Genomic DNA, 15380 nt, shown 5'->3' on the forward strand with positions numbered 1-15380 from the left:
AATTAATATAGTAATTCAATAGCGCATTTCCCCGTTTTCTACAATGCTATATGAAAAAAATAAAATAATTAAATTTATGATCGTACATTAACAAATAAAAGAAGGAGATGCTTAAAATTATTAAGAATTATTCTGTTATAATAACTGTATTAATAAATAATGCTTATTATGCATATGACCATAGTAAATAATGATCCTTTTGATTACAAAGTTGAAGAAATGAATGACATTTTATTTTGCTGAATGTACCACACAAACATTCGAACGCACAAGATTAAAAAATTATTTTATTCCTTGAAGTTTTAGTAGATTTAGAAATGTTTAGTTTTCACTTTTGTATGCTTTTATAGTTCCTTTACAATCGCATTTTTGTTTAAATTAGTAAAATATGTACATAAAAATGTACGATCTAAATTGAAAAAATTGCGAAGGTAAATATAATATTCCTAAATCTACTAAAATTTTAAGATAAAAGGAATAAGTATGTGCCTTAGTGCAATTTGATATTGGGAAAACGTGACGGTGTGACCATAAATTCCATAAATACACAGTGATGGCAACATAGGGAAAAACCTTTTGCACATGTCTTCATTTACAATACAATAAAAATTCTGCTCGTAGAACAGCATTTTTACACTATAAAGCTATTCAGTTAAAACTAATGTAAAAAGGACATTCATACACAAATGAAATGCCGATTTGTGAAATCAGTCTTACAGTTTAAAAATCAGATCTAATGTGTGTGTGTGTGTGTGTGTGTGTGTGTGTGTGTGTGTGTTTCTATGCTCATTACGCGAGCAGTAATATTTTTTGAGTATATTGAAATAAAAAAAGACAACAGTGATATATGTACAAAGACAAAACGAATATCGTTTACGGAGATGCTTGAAATGTTTACATGTATAAATATCTGGCAGCTTCTTGAAAAATGACAGTAGATATTCCTTTCTATATGCTATAAACAGTACATTAAAGCAAATTAATAAAGAGTACTTTGTCGTGTCTAAAAAAAACATGGACAACTCATGACGGAGTTTACATTCTGCGGGACAAATATTTTCTAAGTTGTTGTTCAACCAGTGAAGTCGTATTAATAAATAATTGTTGTTCTTCCCTCACATTTCATATTTTGAAGTGTTAAAATATCATTTTGTACTTATCTGAGTTATAATAAATAATATCAATATCTTCAAAGGCAGCGTAAATCGTAAAGCTGTAGAACAGAAAATATTTAAATAAGATGCAAATGTTTCGATTAGTAATTTCGTTACTTTTAAGAAAAAAGAAAAAAAAGGACTACTTTATAATAGTTTTAGACTTCAATCTGGATTTCCGAACAACTATTACTTATTTTACTCTTAAAATTTAACGAAGAAAACAAGTAATGTGCATTTTGTCCGCTTCTATCATTATCTTACAAAATTCATATGATATGGCTGAGTATTTTAAATGCTACGTTATTAAATTCAAATAAAAGTTTAGTTCTCAGGTTCTCAACTAATTTCTGACAAAAAATACTTGCGACAGTTCTTACAATATAAATAAAAAAAAGATTGATTAAAAAAGCAACATAAAGTTTAATTCATTTTTGCTGTGAAAACTAACAATAGATATGTTTTATTCCTACAAACAAAAACCTCGTCCTCTAGTTATTGAATCAATCGCAATCAATTTGTTTCTTACGTATTTTCGTTTTGGTAAGTTCGCAAGCAAAATCATCTTTTTCATACAAAATATCTCAGGTTTGGTCTAAATCGTGGAATGTCCATCAAACATATAACCAAAAAATCGACTCAATCTACTCGACCGTAAGTTGGAACGATGTCTTTTCCTATCCAAAAGTCGCAGTTGGGATAATCACGATCGGGAAGCGTATCTTGCCCAACAATCAGAACTCGTTTTACACCGTTACGATCTGCTTGAGCTACCTCGCCGTGCCAAACATAGTGATTGAAGAGTTGCTGCATTGCAGACACGTGTCTTTTTTCAGCGGGTGTACGTGCTGCATACGATCCAAGTATTCCTGCAGCATCGCTATCAGGATCTGCGAATTGACCACGTGGTTGCGTTGCCACATAGAACGAAATATTAGTCTTCATTCTGGCAACTGTGAGTAGCGGGCATACAACACGAATATCCGAGATCATGCTTAGCAAACCTTCCAATGTTGCGTTATAACGTCTGAAAAATAAATAAGTTTCTTTTCCTAATTTTTTCATTTCTATTCCAATTTTTAATAAAATAGTGTTGTGAATAGTAACAAAATTATAACAAAGTATTATAGTAACCTGAGAGCTTCATCAGCCATGCCCGTTGTTCCTAGTAAAGACTCCCTTACAATTTTTTCCACTTGCGTAGAATTGAGAGTGGTATTAGAAGTGAGATATTTAAGAGGAGCTCCAGCATGAGCGGTAGTACCCATCACGATCTTTACTGAAAATTCTTCCCGTGCCCAAATTTCGCCGACAGGCCCTTGAAGAATGGCACCATCGAGAACTAGCCACTCATGTCTTCTGTCTCTTGATGTTGTCTCCCTGGGCTCAGGTAAACCAACATCTCCCACGTGCCAAGTTTCTGGAACTGAATCCATTATCTCCTCGGCGCTCTTGCTTCGTAGACAGGCGGCGTCATTGCACCTTATAGAATTCAGAAATTGTGCGCTAAGTTTTTCTGAAGCATCCAATTCCTTTCCAGGAAATATTGCGCTACCACTGGAGATCCAAACTCTTTGGAAGAGATCTTTAGCTCGTCGAATGCCAACTAAAGTTGTCACGAGAGTTCCTCCTGCTCGGTGCCCCCATAAAGTAACAGATGACTTATTCCCACCGAAATTTTCGATATTTAGATGAACCCACTGAAGAGCTGCTATGATGTCAGAGAGTCCATAGTTTCCGGATGTAGGAAGATGTGTTGCTCTTGAAAGCGGTTCCGCAGCTAAGAAACCGAAAATTCCTAATCTGAAATATGAAAAGAAATCTACATTGTACACGTACAAATTTATGAGCTAATTGGTAGAAAAATTTATATATTACAAATATACATTTATTATTTGCTAAGGTGTACAAGTGTACTATTTATTTTGAACATTACCAAATAATTAAGTTAGGAAATTAAAACAAACCGAAAGTTAGGTCTGACGAAAACCATATCCCGAACACGAGCAAGTTTTGCAGAAGGCTGCATTACACCAGGAGAGCCACCGCTAAGAGTCTCTGCACCAATCATAACCACTACCGGCAAAGGTGTATCGTATCTAACTTTAGGTGTGAAAACATCCAAGTATAAGCAATCTTCGGTTCCAATCCATCGTCCTGAGGCCTCCCATTGCCAACAGACCTCCGAAGAATTGTGTGCCTGGTAAATGTTTGGCCAACAATATTCAATTTTTCGAAGAGGTTCTGCGGGTTGCCAGCGACGATTTTCTAAAGGCGGAACCGCATACGGAATTCCACGGAATGCGAATGCACCATCCTCTGTTACGCCTTGTACAGGACCACAAGAAGTCACTGCTCCGACGAAGTTTCCATCCTTCACCAGCTGTGAAGCACCCTTTCTTGGACCGACGCATGCGATGCAGATAATGATCACAACTGATATCAGAATGCACGGCGTTGCCACTATTGTAACATATATTGTTATGGCAATTAGATATATTTTTCTTGCTTTGTATCATTGTAAAATAATCGCATACCTAGCACGAACATATTTCTTCTTGCAGCGGATATACAAGCAACAAGAAAGTGTTGCTTAGGAGATTCGATTCCATCCGGTGCATCTCCATCGAGTCGAATGGTTTCCATACCGTCTTCGTTGCCAATAGGATTTTGTTCTCCTGTAGTATCATCAAGAGTCTCGACACTGGCTAATCCAGCAGTTCCGGTAGTTCCCAATTCCACTTCACCTTCCTGATAAGATATTTCTTCCATTACATCAATTTACAAATAGAAAAATACAAGTAACAGTTCGAAGGAAGATCGTAAAATAAAAAATTAGTATTAATATTTAGTTTATATATGATAGAACATTGAAGAATATGCAAGGGTTTAAAGAAAATTTAAAAAATTATTCTTCACATATTCTGCGTTATTGCATATAAATGCATCCTGCATTCTCATACGCTAAAACGTGACTAACTAAGATGCAAAAAGAGAAAAGTATGCATCAATGGTGAGGAGAATACCTCGTCAAAAGGCAGTACGTGCTCGAGTGTTCTGAATTGCGTCTTAAGGTTCTATAGGGTTTCCCTCGGTAAATTTAAATTTAACTATCGGATATCTACTTATTGAATTTTTCATACACAAAATCTTGAATATTGAAATATAAATTTAAACATTCAATAATATTACTTTGTTCTTTTTTCTTGGAAAAACGGAGACCAAGGGTAATTTTATAGCGTCAAGGATTCCTTTTCGCCCTTCCTTTTCTTTTGCGTCTTTACTAGGCGTGTTCGTCTTCTCTGAAGTCACATTTTGTTCGTTTTCTTTAGCATTTTTTTCTGTTGTGTCGCCTTCGCCGGCTTCAGCAGATTTACCCTCATCATCCTAACAATAAAAACATAACGCACATTAAAAGAAAAAAATCTGTTTCCTCCTGCTTTTAAACAATGTCGCAAAAAAGCAGTGTAATTATCTTTTTCCTGTACGAAAAGGTATTGATATTCAATTCAAGGATCATCATCATCACCATCATTTATCGCAGCGATGATTATTTAAAGGGCTTGCGATCAATAATATCAGGTGTACTGTTCGGCTGACGTCATCCATTAGTTTAATGTTGGAAAAAAATCGTTACGGGGCTATGGGCACCCCTCATGAACACGCTATGGTGCTCCAGGAACTTGTGTTCTTTAAGTGATGTCGTTTCATCGTAAACAGACGTTAATCGACCAAAAAGAAAATTTATATTCGAATAACTCTTGTTCATTAATTGTTCCGATATGGTGAAAATAATTAAATGCTACGCACGTACCATTTAAGATTTACATTAATGCATTATCTACAGCAAAGATCGCGTGACTACAAAAATGTGCATGATGTAAAATATTTACAGGGTGCATTTAATTTAATAGAATATATGAATTTTAACGATAGTTAACATGTTAAGCGGCGAATCAATTGTGTTTATCTTTCCACAAACCTGGGTGATATGATAACAATAAAGGTCACATCCTGCTATAAAAAACACGAATCATGAACAATTTCCGCAGAACAACTCATACTTTGCAGCGGGTTAGATCAATTCATCAGTATTTTTTTTTGGGTTGCCTATTATTTAAAAATAATAATATGTCATTACAATTTTGACCGTAGGTCATCAATGACATCGTGGCACTTATCGTGTTAACAGATTATCGTTTTTCATAATTCTAAAGGATGAATGAGACATTAGAAATGAAAGAAATATTTGTCTTGCGTTTAACTTGCAACTTCTACAGGATAATACAAAATACAAGCTACGATCCGGAGGTGAAATGATTTCTTGAGAAAATGTGCCAGATATTTTGGTACAGGGTGTAGAGTACGTTACAGCTCTTGGAACTTGAGATATCTTGCTGGAGAGAAAGATAAAGTAGTCATTTAAGGAAATCAATTTAGGAATTATTTTAAGCGCTATACTATTATTAGAAGGAAAAGGAGAAAAACCATTGCCAAAATATGTTAAAGGAAATGTTCTTTTGCAATTACTTTGCAAGGTTCCTTGCTTTTTGTACGACAGAAGCCGGGCATCTTAATACCGCCTATTGGAATCTTCTTCTTGGGTTTCTGGTCTTCGGATTCCGCGTCTGGAGCGGTCGATGCCACGGTGTGCTTCGTGTTTTCAGCGTTCAACATCTTCTCCCTCTCCTCCTCTGCAATTTCCTTCTTATCCATGCTCTTCTCTTGGTCTCCCTGACTCATGCTTTATTTCTAAAAATCGACCAAATCCGACACCAATTAAATTCATTCAATCAGCAATATTCAATAAAATGATTATGCAATACATGAACAGAAGCAACATAGCTTTTCTTCACAGTAGATATTGATATAAATTTTGTAATAAATTAATTAGTTAATCTACTAAATTATTCATTTGATACAATCTACCATATACTCTATTCTTGTATTACTTCATAATTTAGTTATTAATATATTATTACCTGTGCAATTACGCTTATTTGCAAACATATTTATAATAAAGAAAGTAATCGTTTTGTGAATAAATATTACAGCACAGAAAATTTTATACACATTTTTTCCTTGGGAAAAAGTATTATAATGGAAAATATGGTTTTCAGTATTCGTTTATACAACCGAAGGGAAAACGCGCGGGGAAACCACAATGTGGATCACCCTGTATATAAGTATCAGCGTTGCAGCTGGCGTCGGGACGCCCAGACGTAAACCGATCGATCGGATGGCATTGCTCTCTGAGCCTATTGCCTCCAGAAGTCTAGCTATACGTAGTTACTTCCCTTCTATTTTTCCGACAACGAAAAGTCATTTCAATAAATTGTACAGATTTTTACTTGGTATTAATATACGAATTCCATCGACAATTATAACCGAAGTATGTAAAAATACAGTTTATAAATTTAAAAATAACACAGCAATTAAATATTCAAATAAAATTAATTTCTGTTCCTGAAATATTGAAACCGACTTACCCGAAAGTATTTAAACTAGAAATTCAAATTCAAAAATTCAAATTTAAATTCATATATTTATAATAATTTCTTAACTATCGCTTAAACGGCGTCATTTGACGATAGAATATATTGATATCGCAACGCAAAATAAATAAAGTTACGTTTAATTTAAATTGAAAATGATAAATAGTTTGCTTTAAATAACAATTATTTAACACGTACTCCACTATCACTCTTTTTTCTTCAGACTAGTATTCATCGCTGATTTAAACAAAAACAACGCGTACACGCCAATGGTTTTTTATATTCAAAAATGTCTAACAATAAGAAACGTTACATTCGAATGCAGCAGGTGGGGGGTAGTAAGCTGTCGGTCCATCAAAAAATTCGATCGAACAAATCTTACCGGTCGAAATGTAAAGTGACTCTTTTTGTTTGTACCTCTTCTCCCCTAGCTTGCAGCCCTTTATATTACGTTTCATGCATCGCCACGGCCGCACAGTTCCGAAATAAATACGTCCAACTTTCTCTTTCATGAATACGATTCATACATAGCGATCTTCTTTTCTTCGCAATATTATGCATTCTTTCATTTTAATAACTAAATAAATCATTCTTAGAAAGTACCTTTCATAAAACTATGTACCAGCTACGAATACCGTTTAACTTTCTATTTAATTTTTTCTTTTTCTTCTCGTATAACTAGTACAAATTTAAAAGATGCATCACTTTATATTTTACAAAAAATATAAAAATATTCCAATACAATATATTTTATGGAATTTTTCGTTTCTAGAATTAGTAACTAGTACTTAAAAATGTTCTTGTGAATTGTTCATGCTTGTTTATGTAGTTTTTACGAACTGGTAGCTTATCAAGATTCAGTTCAATGCATCTTTCATTGTACGAATCGTGAAAATTGCATTGCCGGCAAGAGCAGGCAAAAACAGAGTTTGTATACACTTACGCTTTTCGGAATATCCAGAAAGGACGCCACTGAATTTTGCAGCAGAATTCTTCTTTCCGTGTGTCGAAAAGCTCTTGAATCGTTAGCTGGTGTCGGAGCAAGCACGTTGATGTTTCTGGTAATGATCACTTTATCGATCGTAAGAAGATATACGAATTTAATACGGAACTCTACCAAAAAACTGTTTCAAATAGCGCAAATGTCACCCACAACGACGCTAAGGGCATGCCTACCTCGACTGTCGTTTTACGAGTCGTCTACAGAGCTTCTCCCACCACAGTTTGAATACGACGCAATGTTCCTATTGGTTAATCCCCACCGTGCGCGGTCACATCATTTTAAATGCTTCATAAATAAAGGTTTTATATATTTTTTCATTTCCTTTAATATAAAATGTCAATATATCAATTAAATTTTGATCATTTTCAATAAAAATATACGATAAAAATAAAAATAAATATCCAGTTAAAAGTATCTATTACAAATATTATATATGATCAAATAAAAAGAAGAAAGTTCCGCTAATTTGACAGTATGAGTTCATAGTATGATTTGTTATCGTTGCAAATATTTCTCCCAATTTTGTGAAAATTATTACTCATATAATTATCACTTAATCACAGTTACTATATTGATATTTGAATGGTAAAAAATAAAAACAATGTTTTACTTGTAATTACTTACAATACAATAAATTGAAGGAATCGAACATATGTTAGGTTAACGATATCTAAAGTTTGCTACTACTAGAAATAATAAAGCACTTTTAAAGATTTCTAACCTCTTTCAATAAGTCGCTTACTGCAGACAAAGCTACTCATATTAATCTTCTTCCAATTAAAATATCTGAAATTTAAAGAAATACAAACTTTTAAGTTACATATCGGTTCAGCGATGCACCGCATAGTTCGCGGTTAGTCGAAAGTTGCGCATGCGTGTTTTCCCTAAAGTAAATCCGCGTCGTCGCCGTTGTAACATCGTTCTTGCGTTGTACTCGTTTCACGATACGTAGCGTGCATTGCCGTACAACCGTATACACGTCTATCGTTTGACACTTCGATCTTAACGCGCGCACATCGGTAATTGTAGATTCGTTTATCGATTATTCACTTAGTGCAAAGTATTTCCGGTTACTGAAACCTGCTCATTCATCGATATGTCTTTCATCGAGTTCCGGGGATCGGTCTGTGAGAAAGCGCGCTTGTATTCGGGGATACTGGACACATAGGTGTCATAATGTGTTCAAAGAGGAATGTATCTACGTCTATGTGCCTAGAGATGAGATTCCTGCATTTCTTCTGGACATCGCGGGGTTAAATTCTCGGCTCGACAGACAAATATAGTTAGACAGATAGATAGGTAGATCAGTAGATAGAGAAAGAAGGAGACAAAGATAAAAAGTGACGGTGAAGAAAGCAGAAAAGCTTTCGACAGGGTTTTTGGATCGAAAATCGCGAGAAAAAGACGGCCGATCGATGTCTTATTTGTGATGGGAGTGCCTGCGCGGGGAGCACTCGCGGCGATTGTCGCCATAAGCGCATTCGCCGTGTATCTAAACAGCCTTAATTGTGGCTTCGTTTTCGATGACATTTCAGCGATAAAGGATAATCGCGATCTAAGGCCTCACACACCCCTGAAAAATGTCTTTTACAATGATTTCTGGGGTACTCCTATGCACAAGGTGGGTGATACTATAAAGAGGCGCTTTCGATTTCCCCTTCCCTTTCACTCTTGTCTACCTTCTTGTGTATTGATCCGTTGAACTCTTCTCCTCCTTTTCCTTCTCTTTCGATTTGATTCGATCTGATTCTGTCTTATCAAATGCAAGTCAATCACATTTAATTTAAGCTTTCTTAATTTTATTCGGGATAAATCAATATTTTTTCTAGACCAATTTTTTTCGTGATTAGATGAGCAAATTTTTTGTTTGTCAATTGCTTTAATGAGTATGAACGTTTTCTTTGATTTTACTGAAAGTTGTTGTTAATAAAATAAAATAATTATTTTTTATATGTTATGAAACCCATGAATTCACTTTATCAAAAGTTACAGAAATTTTTATTTACCTTCCTGAAATATCCTATGAAACCTATAGTTAAAATGCTTCATTATAAAAAAATGTTTAATTTATGTAACTCTATGATATATACATTATTTAAAAAACTTTTTTTTCCAAATAGGAGCAATCGCACAAATCATATAGGCCTCTGTGCGTTCTCACATTTCGATGGAATTACCTGATTCATCAATTGGACCCTATGGGATATCATTTACTCAATGTTATCCTACATGTTGGAGTATGCTTATTGTATTTCAGGTGTGTTTTTTTTTTAACGTGGTCTTCTGTTTTTTAACTATTTAGTCAATATGTATATGTTATTTCACATATAATATTGATTTATGGATAAAGTTCCGAAAGGTTTCGGTGGCCGATTGACACGAAAGGGGGGGGGGGGGGTGAGGAAATGGTTCTCAAATATGAAATATCAGCTTCAGTCAATTAGTTTCCGAGATATTAATAAAAAAGTTTAGTACTGTACATTGAAACTGCGTATACAGACGTTACTGATGCATTGAATGCTGCCTATCCAGATGTTACTAACCATACAACGTCGTTGCCATCGAGTATCGGCCCGGTATTTATAGGGTGACAACCACTGAAAGCGTGGCCGGCCGGCTACCGCTGGCCGGATTGTGATCTAACCTAACTTAATCATGTATGTAATCATCTGCATACGCAGTTTTCAATGTATAGCACTGAAAGTTTTTCATTAATATTTTGGAAACTAATGATTGGCTGAAGTTAATATTTTATATTTGGAGTCGCCCCTCCCCCCAATTTCGATTTAGTGCTACAGATAATAAGGATTAAATTAAAAATTTTGTAGTAAACAAAATACATTGTGCAATACTAATAGCTTAGAATTATTTGTTTATCATTGAACTTGTTTCATATTTTGTATTAAGTGCTGTGAATTAGTATTAACATTTCTAGGACTTGTTTGATGTTTCTGTCTGATTCTGCAACTTTTGTGTCTTCTCTCCTGTTTGCGGTTCATCCTATACATACAGAGGCAGTAAGTTGTTTAGACTGCATTGCATATCGATCGAATCGATCGACGTTACCTTGAAATTATATGAGAATATTATTTGGTAATTATTTCTAGTCCTTGTTCTTCCCTTCGGCGACAATGTCTCAATACTGTGTCCAGATTCAAAGGGTCGACGTCGAGCGATCGATCGCGTCGTAGTTCCTAGTTCGTGTTTAGATACATTGTCAGTGGATAATCGTGTATTAAGGTTACAGGAGCAGAAACATTGTCCTCTTTATTTTACTTAGCGGCTTTAATCACGTACACTAAATGCTGCAGAAGTAGAAGATCTACAGGTGAAGTATTCAAAAATAATGTGTACTTGTTAACTTAAATTTAAGATGTAAACATTAATTTTGTTGTGCTTCTTTCTAGGATGGAAATCTTTGATACTATCTATGTCTTTTGTTTTTACTGCTATGTTATGCAAGGAACAAGGAATAACAGCTACTGCAGTTTGTGTGTTGTATGAGATTTTTGTTGTACAAAAGGTAGATCTACATATAAATTATATCCAAATGATATATTTTGTATACATTAATATTAAGTGTTTACCTAAATTTATGACTTCTATTACCTGTTCAGGTAAGAGCAATGGATATTTTCCTGACATTACAAGCAGCTTTTGGTGGAAAAAAAATATCACTTGCCTGGTCCAGTGAAGGTACAAAACGACTGACAGTCCTTACACTTGTCACGTTTAGTTTACTGATTCTTCGGCTACATGTAATGGGCTCAAAGTTACCTGTATTTACCAGGTATCTTCACAATATTATATGTAATACACGAATGCAATGTTTAAATGATATTGAAATAAGAAAACATGTTTTTGCAAATATTTCAATGAGACTTTAGTAAAGAAAAATAATTCTTTAATTATATTTTAGATTTGACAATCCCGCATCAGTGGCCCCAACGCCAATAAGGCAGCTTACCTATAATTACCTCGCAGCAGTTAATCTAAGGCTGCTATTTCTTCCAAGCGATTTGTGCTGTGATTGGACTATGGGAACGATACCATTGGTAGAAAATTTTACAGATCCTCGCAATCTTGTTACTGTAGCAACTCACACGACCATACTAGGATTGTTAATAACGGCAATTTTAACACCTAATAGACAAACTTCTATTGTTCTTATAATGGTTAGTGTCAACTATATATTGGCTTAGTCTTTTGCTTAAACTGAAAATATTCTTTTAAAAAGAAGTAATATCATTGTACTTGAATGCTTCATACAGAGTTTGGCTATGATGGTACTCCCATTTCTACCTGCCTCAAATCTCTTCTTCCCAGTTGGATTTGTCATTGCTGAAAGAGTATTGTATGCCCCATCTATGGGATTTTGTATGCTTATTGGATATGGATGGAACATTTTATGTGACAAAAAGTAAACTTTTTACACTCTTTAGCACTCAAAATATTTTTCAAATATATTCGTATTTGTTCTTTTTAATTTTGCAGGTGCAAGAAACTAACACTATTTTTATTAATTACTCTTCTGGCTGCCCACACGACGAAGACTTTCATCAGAAATTACGATTGGTTGGATGAATACTCTATATTTATGTCAGGATTAAAAGTAAACGATCGCAATGCCAAATTGTTCAATAATGTGGGTCATGCCTTGGAAAGTCAAGGTCGGTTTAAAGAAGCATTAAATTTCTTTAATATGGCCGTGCAAGTTCAAGGTGACGACATTGGGGCACACATCAACGTGGGCAGAACTTACAATCACTTGAAAATGTTTAAAGAAGCTGAAGACGCATACCTAAAGGTAAGTGACTCAACCCAAACGATTTATTTATTAAATTATTAAATGATGAAATAATAATGTTGTGTTTCTTTATATAGGCAAAATCCTTATTACCTAAAGCAAAACCCGGAGAATCTTACCAAGCGCGGATAGCACCGAATCACTTGAATGTCTTCGTAAACTTAGCAAACCTAATAGCGAAGAATGCAACTAGGTTAGAGGAAGCTGATTTGCTTTATAGACAGGCCATTAGTATGCGTGCCGATTACACGCAAGCGTATATTAATCGAGGCGATGTTTTAATTAAACTTAATCGTACCAAAGAGGCCCAGGAAGTTTACGAACGAGCTCTTTTCTACGATAGTAACAATCCAGATATCTACTACAATGTAAATATTGTGAATAGATTTTAATCATTGGATATTTAACAGGAAGAACAGTGCATGATACTAATTTTACTTTTAAAGCTGGGAGTTGTATTCCTAGAACAAGGAAAAGCATCGCAAGCTTTAGCATACCTGGACAAAGCTCTCGAATTTGATCCAGAACATGAACAAGCGTTACTGAATTCAGCCATCTTGCTTCAAGAATTGGGACGTGCTGAACTACGAAAAGTGGCTCGAGAAAGGCTTCTGAAGCTCTTACGAAAAGTAATTTTCTTTCCATTAATGTCGAGACAATATTTCAAAGTATTTCTTCATAATGTTTATTTGTTAGGATTCCAATAACGAACGAGTACATTTTAATCTCGGAATGCTGGCTATGGACGATCACGACAGCGGAAGCGCGGAAAGGTGGTTTCGTAATGCAGTTGCTCTGAAGGAGGATTTCCGATCAGCGTTGTTTAATCTAGCTCTTCTGCTGGCAGATGAACAACGTCCCCTGGAAGCTGCTCCTTTTTTAAATCAGCTAGTTAGATTCCACCCAGACCACGTAAAAGGATTGATTCTTCTGGGCGATATCTACATAAATAATATCAAGGATTTGGATGCTGCTGAAAATGTAAGCTTAAGAATAAATTTCTACAAGTATTTTGTATGTACGTACAAACGCTAACGAAGGTCTTGAAATACTTATAGTGTTACCGTAGAATACTGCAGTTAGACCCAACAAACATTCAAGGCCTCCACAATTTGTGTGTCGTAATGGTAGAACGTGGTAAGTTAGGTCTGGCTGCCCAGTGTTTGGAACGTGCAGCAGCCTTGGCGCCTCATCAGGATTACGTGCACAGACACCTCGCCATCGTGAAGGCTCGCATAAGCAGACTACCACCGGAGCAACGTGACACGGAAGTGTTCGACGATTCCTTCTGGCAAGTTGGTCCCAAAGAGAGGAGCTTCAACATGGGAGACATCTCTGGTAGCAACAGTGCTGGAAGTTCTAGTGGCAGAAGTGGTCCTGGAAACATAGAAAACAGTGGTAGCCAATTTCTAGGCAAAACGGACTCTGTCTTCTCGAATCACCATAATCATATAGGCCATAAGAAGAGCAGCACGGACTCGTTGAATAACCACATTGTGCATCTGAAGGGTCCAACGAAACCTGCAAGAATTCCATTGAATGAAGTGAAGTCAGAAGTGAAGGACACGCACATTGATCACGACAGGCCGTTGAAGCCGAGTGTAGCTTCAAAGGACCAGCAAGAATTCTCGTCTGGAAGGGTTTTTGATAAAGGCGTAACCGCGGATGCAACGGAATTGACAATCGATCGGGAACGTGCGACTAAAACGATTAACTCGGAGAAGTTCGATGGGGCGACGCCGGTCTTCTCGCCTGGTAGCAAGCATGCTGAAACCACACGTCAAAAAGACACCGCACTTTCATAGTATTGACGTTGAAAAAACCCGCCGAATACTGTATAAAGTTATATTCTACGTATAGCGAAAGAATATGGGGGTACAGTCGTATAGAGCTAATGTGTGAATATAAAATAAATACAGAGTATTGTTTTATATGCTGTACGAATAGAACGTTTTGTAAAATATATTTAAAAAATGTGCACATCTTTTGTTTTGTCGTCGCTATACCTTCTCAACATTCAAACCTATATCCAACTACTTTTCAATTAATTTAGAACAAAAAGGCTTGGAAAATAATTACGTTAAATTCATTTTAACGTTAATATCTTCTTTTTTAATGCAGCGAGTATCGGGAAAAATAATTTTTTTCCTTCTCGCTTGTATTTATCAACCTATACTTCTTCTCCAAAGACAAACATCTGAACAAAATAAAAATGAAACGATCGAAATACATGTTAAAGAACACTGATTAAAAAATAGCAAATTTCAAAGGTAAGAAAAGAACTGACAAGAAGATAATCTGAGGTCAGTGCGGCTTCGCGTACTCCTCTTAAAGAGTTAAGACTAAACTTAAGTTTCTATCACTGTAAACGGAGTCCTTGTTAATAGCACGGATAACGATAATAGTAATAAGCAGTAATAATAGATAATAAAGTAAAGCGATGAACGGTCAGGAACACGACTATAACGCTCGGTTAAAAGAAGAAAAGAAACAAGAACAAAGTAGAGTGCGCGTTTACACTATCTGCTACTGAGTGAGTTGGGGCCGAGTATATGTACATATTTGGCGGGTTGTCGATTTTAAATAGAGCAGAACTACTCTAGTAATTGGACGAACGTGTGCTCCTCATCTCTCTCTCTTCTCCTTTTTCCTTTTCTTCATTTTTCTCTGTTTTTGTCGTTCTACCTCCTTTTTCTTCTTGCTTTGTTTTAATTAACAAAAAGATTTTCAAGTAAAGTGAAGTCAAAAGTGAGTGTCAAAAGTCTTCAGTACAGTGTACCAAGGATGTTCGTTGTAATAAGTGTTAGGTATTTAAATGTGTATTCAAGCATTAAAAATACAACAGTATCGTTAAACGAGGAACGTGTTTAATTATGCCAATGAACCGACTGAGATGAAGAAAAACGGAAATAAAAAAGGAT

The 15380-nt window shown here is 35.4% G+C and overlaps 2 protein-coding genes across 2 annotated transcripts; one reads left to right on the forward strand and one right to left on the reverse strand.

Annotated features, from left to right (window-relative positions):
* Window positions 1-1793: 1793 nt before the first annotated feature.
* LOC108570626 (neurotactin) lies at window positions 1794-7695 on the reverse strand. The gene is made up of 7 exons (XM_017932511.1): window positions 7593-7695; window positions 5685-5906; window positions 4347-4541; window positions 3692-3905; window positions 3122-3617; window positions 2289-2957; window positions 1794-2181 (listed from the first exon to the last, which is right to left on the reverse strand). Exons 2-7 carry the CDS (start codon window positions 5895-5897, stop codon window positions 1794-1796), a joined length of 2175 nt encoding a protein of 724 aa, XP_017788000.1. The 5' UTR covers window positions 5898-5906; window positions 7593-7695.
* An 895-nt stretch (window positions 7696-8590) lies between these two features.
* Window positions 8591-14321, forward strand: LOC108570625 (transmembrane and TPR repeat-containing protein CG4050-like). The gene is made up of 13 exons (XM_017932510.1): window positions 8591-9273; window positions 9773-9909; window positions 10588-10669; window positions 10893-10980; window positions 11060-11175; window positions 11270-11442; window positions 11572-11827; window positions 11924-12072; window positions 12147-12459; window positions 12537-12827; window positions 12906-13088; window positions 13156-13440; window positions 13518-14321. The coding sequence occupies exons 1-13, from the start codon at window positions 9082-9084 to the stop codon at window positions 14262-14264; spliced, it is 3012 nt and encodes a 1003-aa protein (XP_017787999.1). The 5' UTR covers window positions 8591-9081; the 3' UTR covers window positions 14265-14321.
* Window positions 14322-15380: the final 1059 nt, after the last annotated feature.

Source organism: Habropoda laboriosa, unplaced genomic scaffold (assembly GCF_001263275.1).
Source record: "Habropoda laboriosa isolate 0110345459 unplaced genomic scaffold, ASM126327v1 scaffold101, whole genome shotgun sequence".
NCBI classification, from domain to species: domain Eukaryota; kingdom Metazoa; phylum Arthropoda; class Insecta; order Hymenoptera; family Apidae; genus Habropoda; species Habropoda laboriosa.

What these genes read in the sequence shown, in the direction of transcription:
- LOC108570626 (XM_017932511.1), bottom strand. Translation starts at nt 5,897, where the DNA reads ATGAGTCAGGGAGACCAAGAGAAGAGCATGGATAAGAAGGAAATTGCA. An exon ending in AAAGCAAGGAACCTTGCAAA is followed by an intron (nt 4,542 to 5,684) that starts GTAATTGCAAAA and finishes TTTTATTGTTAG; the next exon opens with GATGATGAGGGTAAATCTGC. An exon ending in TTCGTCAGACCTAACTTTCG is followed by an intron (nt 2,958 to 3,121) that starts GTTTGTTTTAAT and finishes TTCATATTTCAG; the next exon opens with ATTAGGAATTTTCGGTTTCT.
- LOC108570625 (XM_017932510.1), top strand. Translation starts at nt 9,082, where the DNA reads ATGGGAGTGCCTGCGCGGGGAGCACTCGCGGCGATTGTCGCCATAAGC. An exon ending in CAGAAGTAGAAGATCTACAG is followed by an intron (nt 10,981 to 11,059) that starts GTGAAGTATTCA and finishes GCTTCTTTCTAG; the next exon opens with GATGGAAATCTTTGATACTA. An exon ending in AACATTTTATGTGACAAAAA is followed by an intron (nt 12,073 to 12,146) that starts GTAAACTTTTTA and finishes TTAATTTTGCAG; the next exon opens with GTGCAAGAAACTAACACTAT.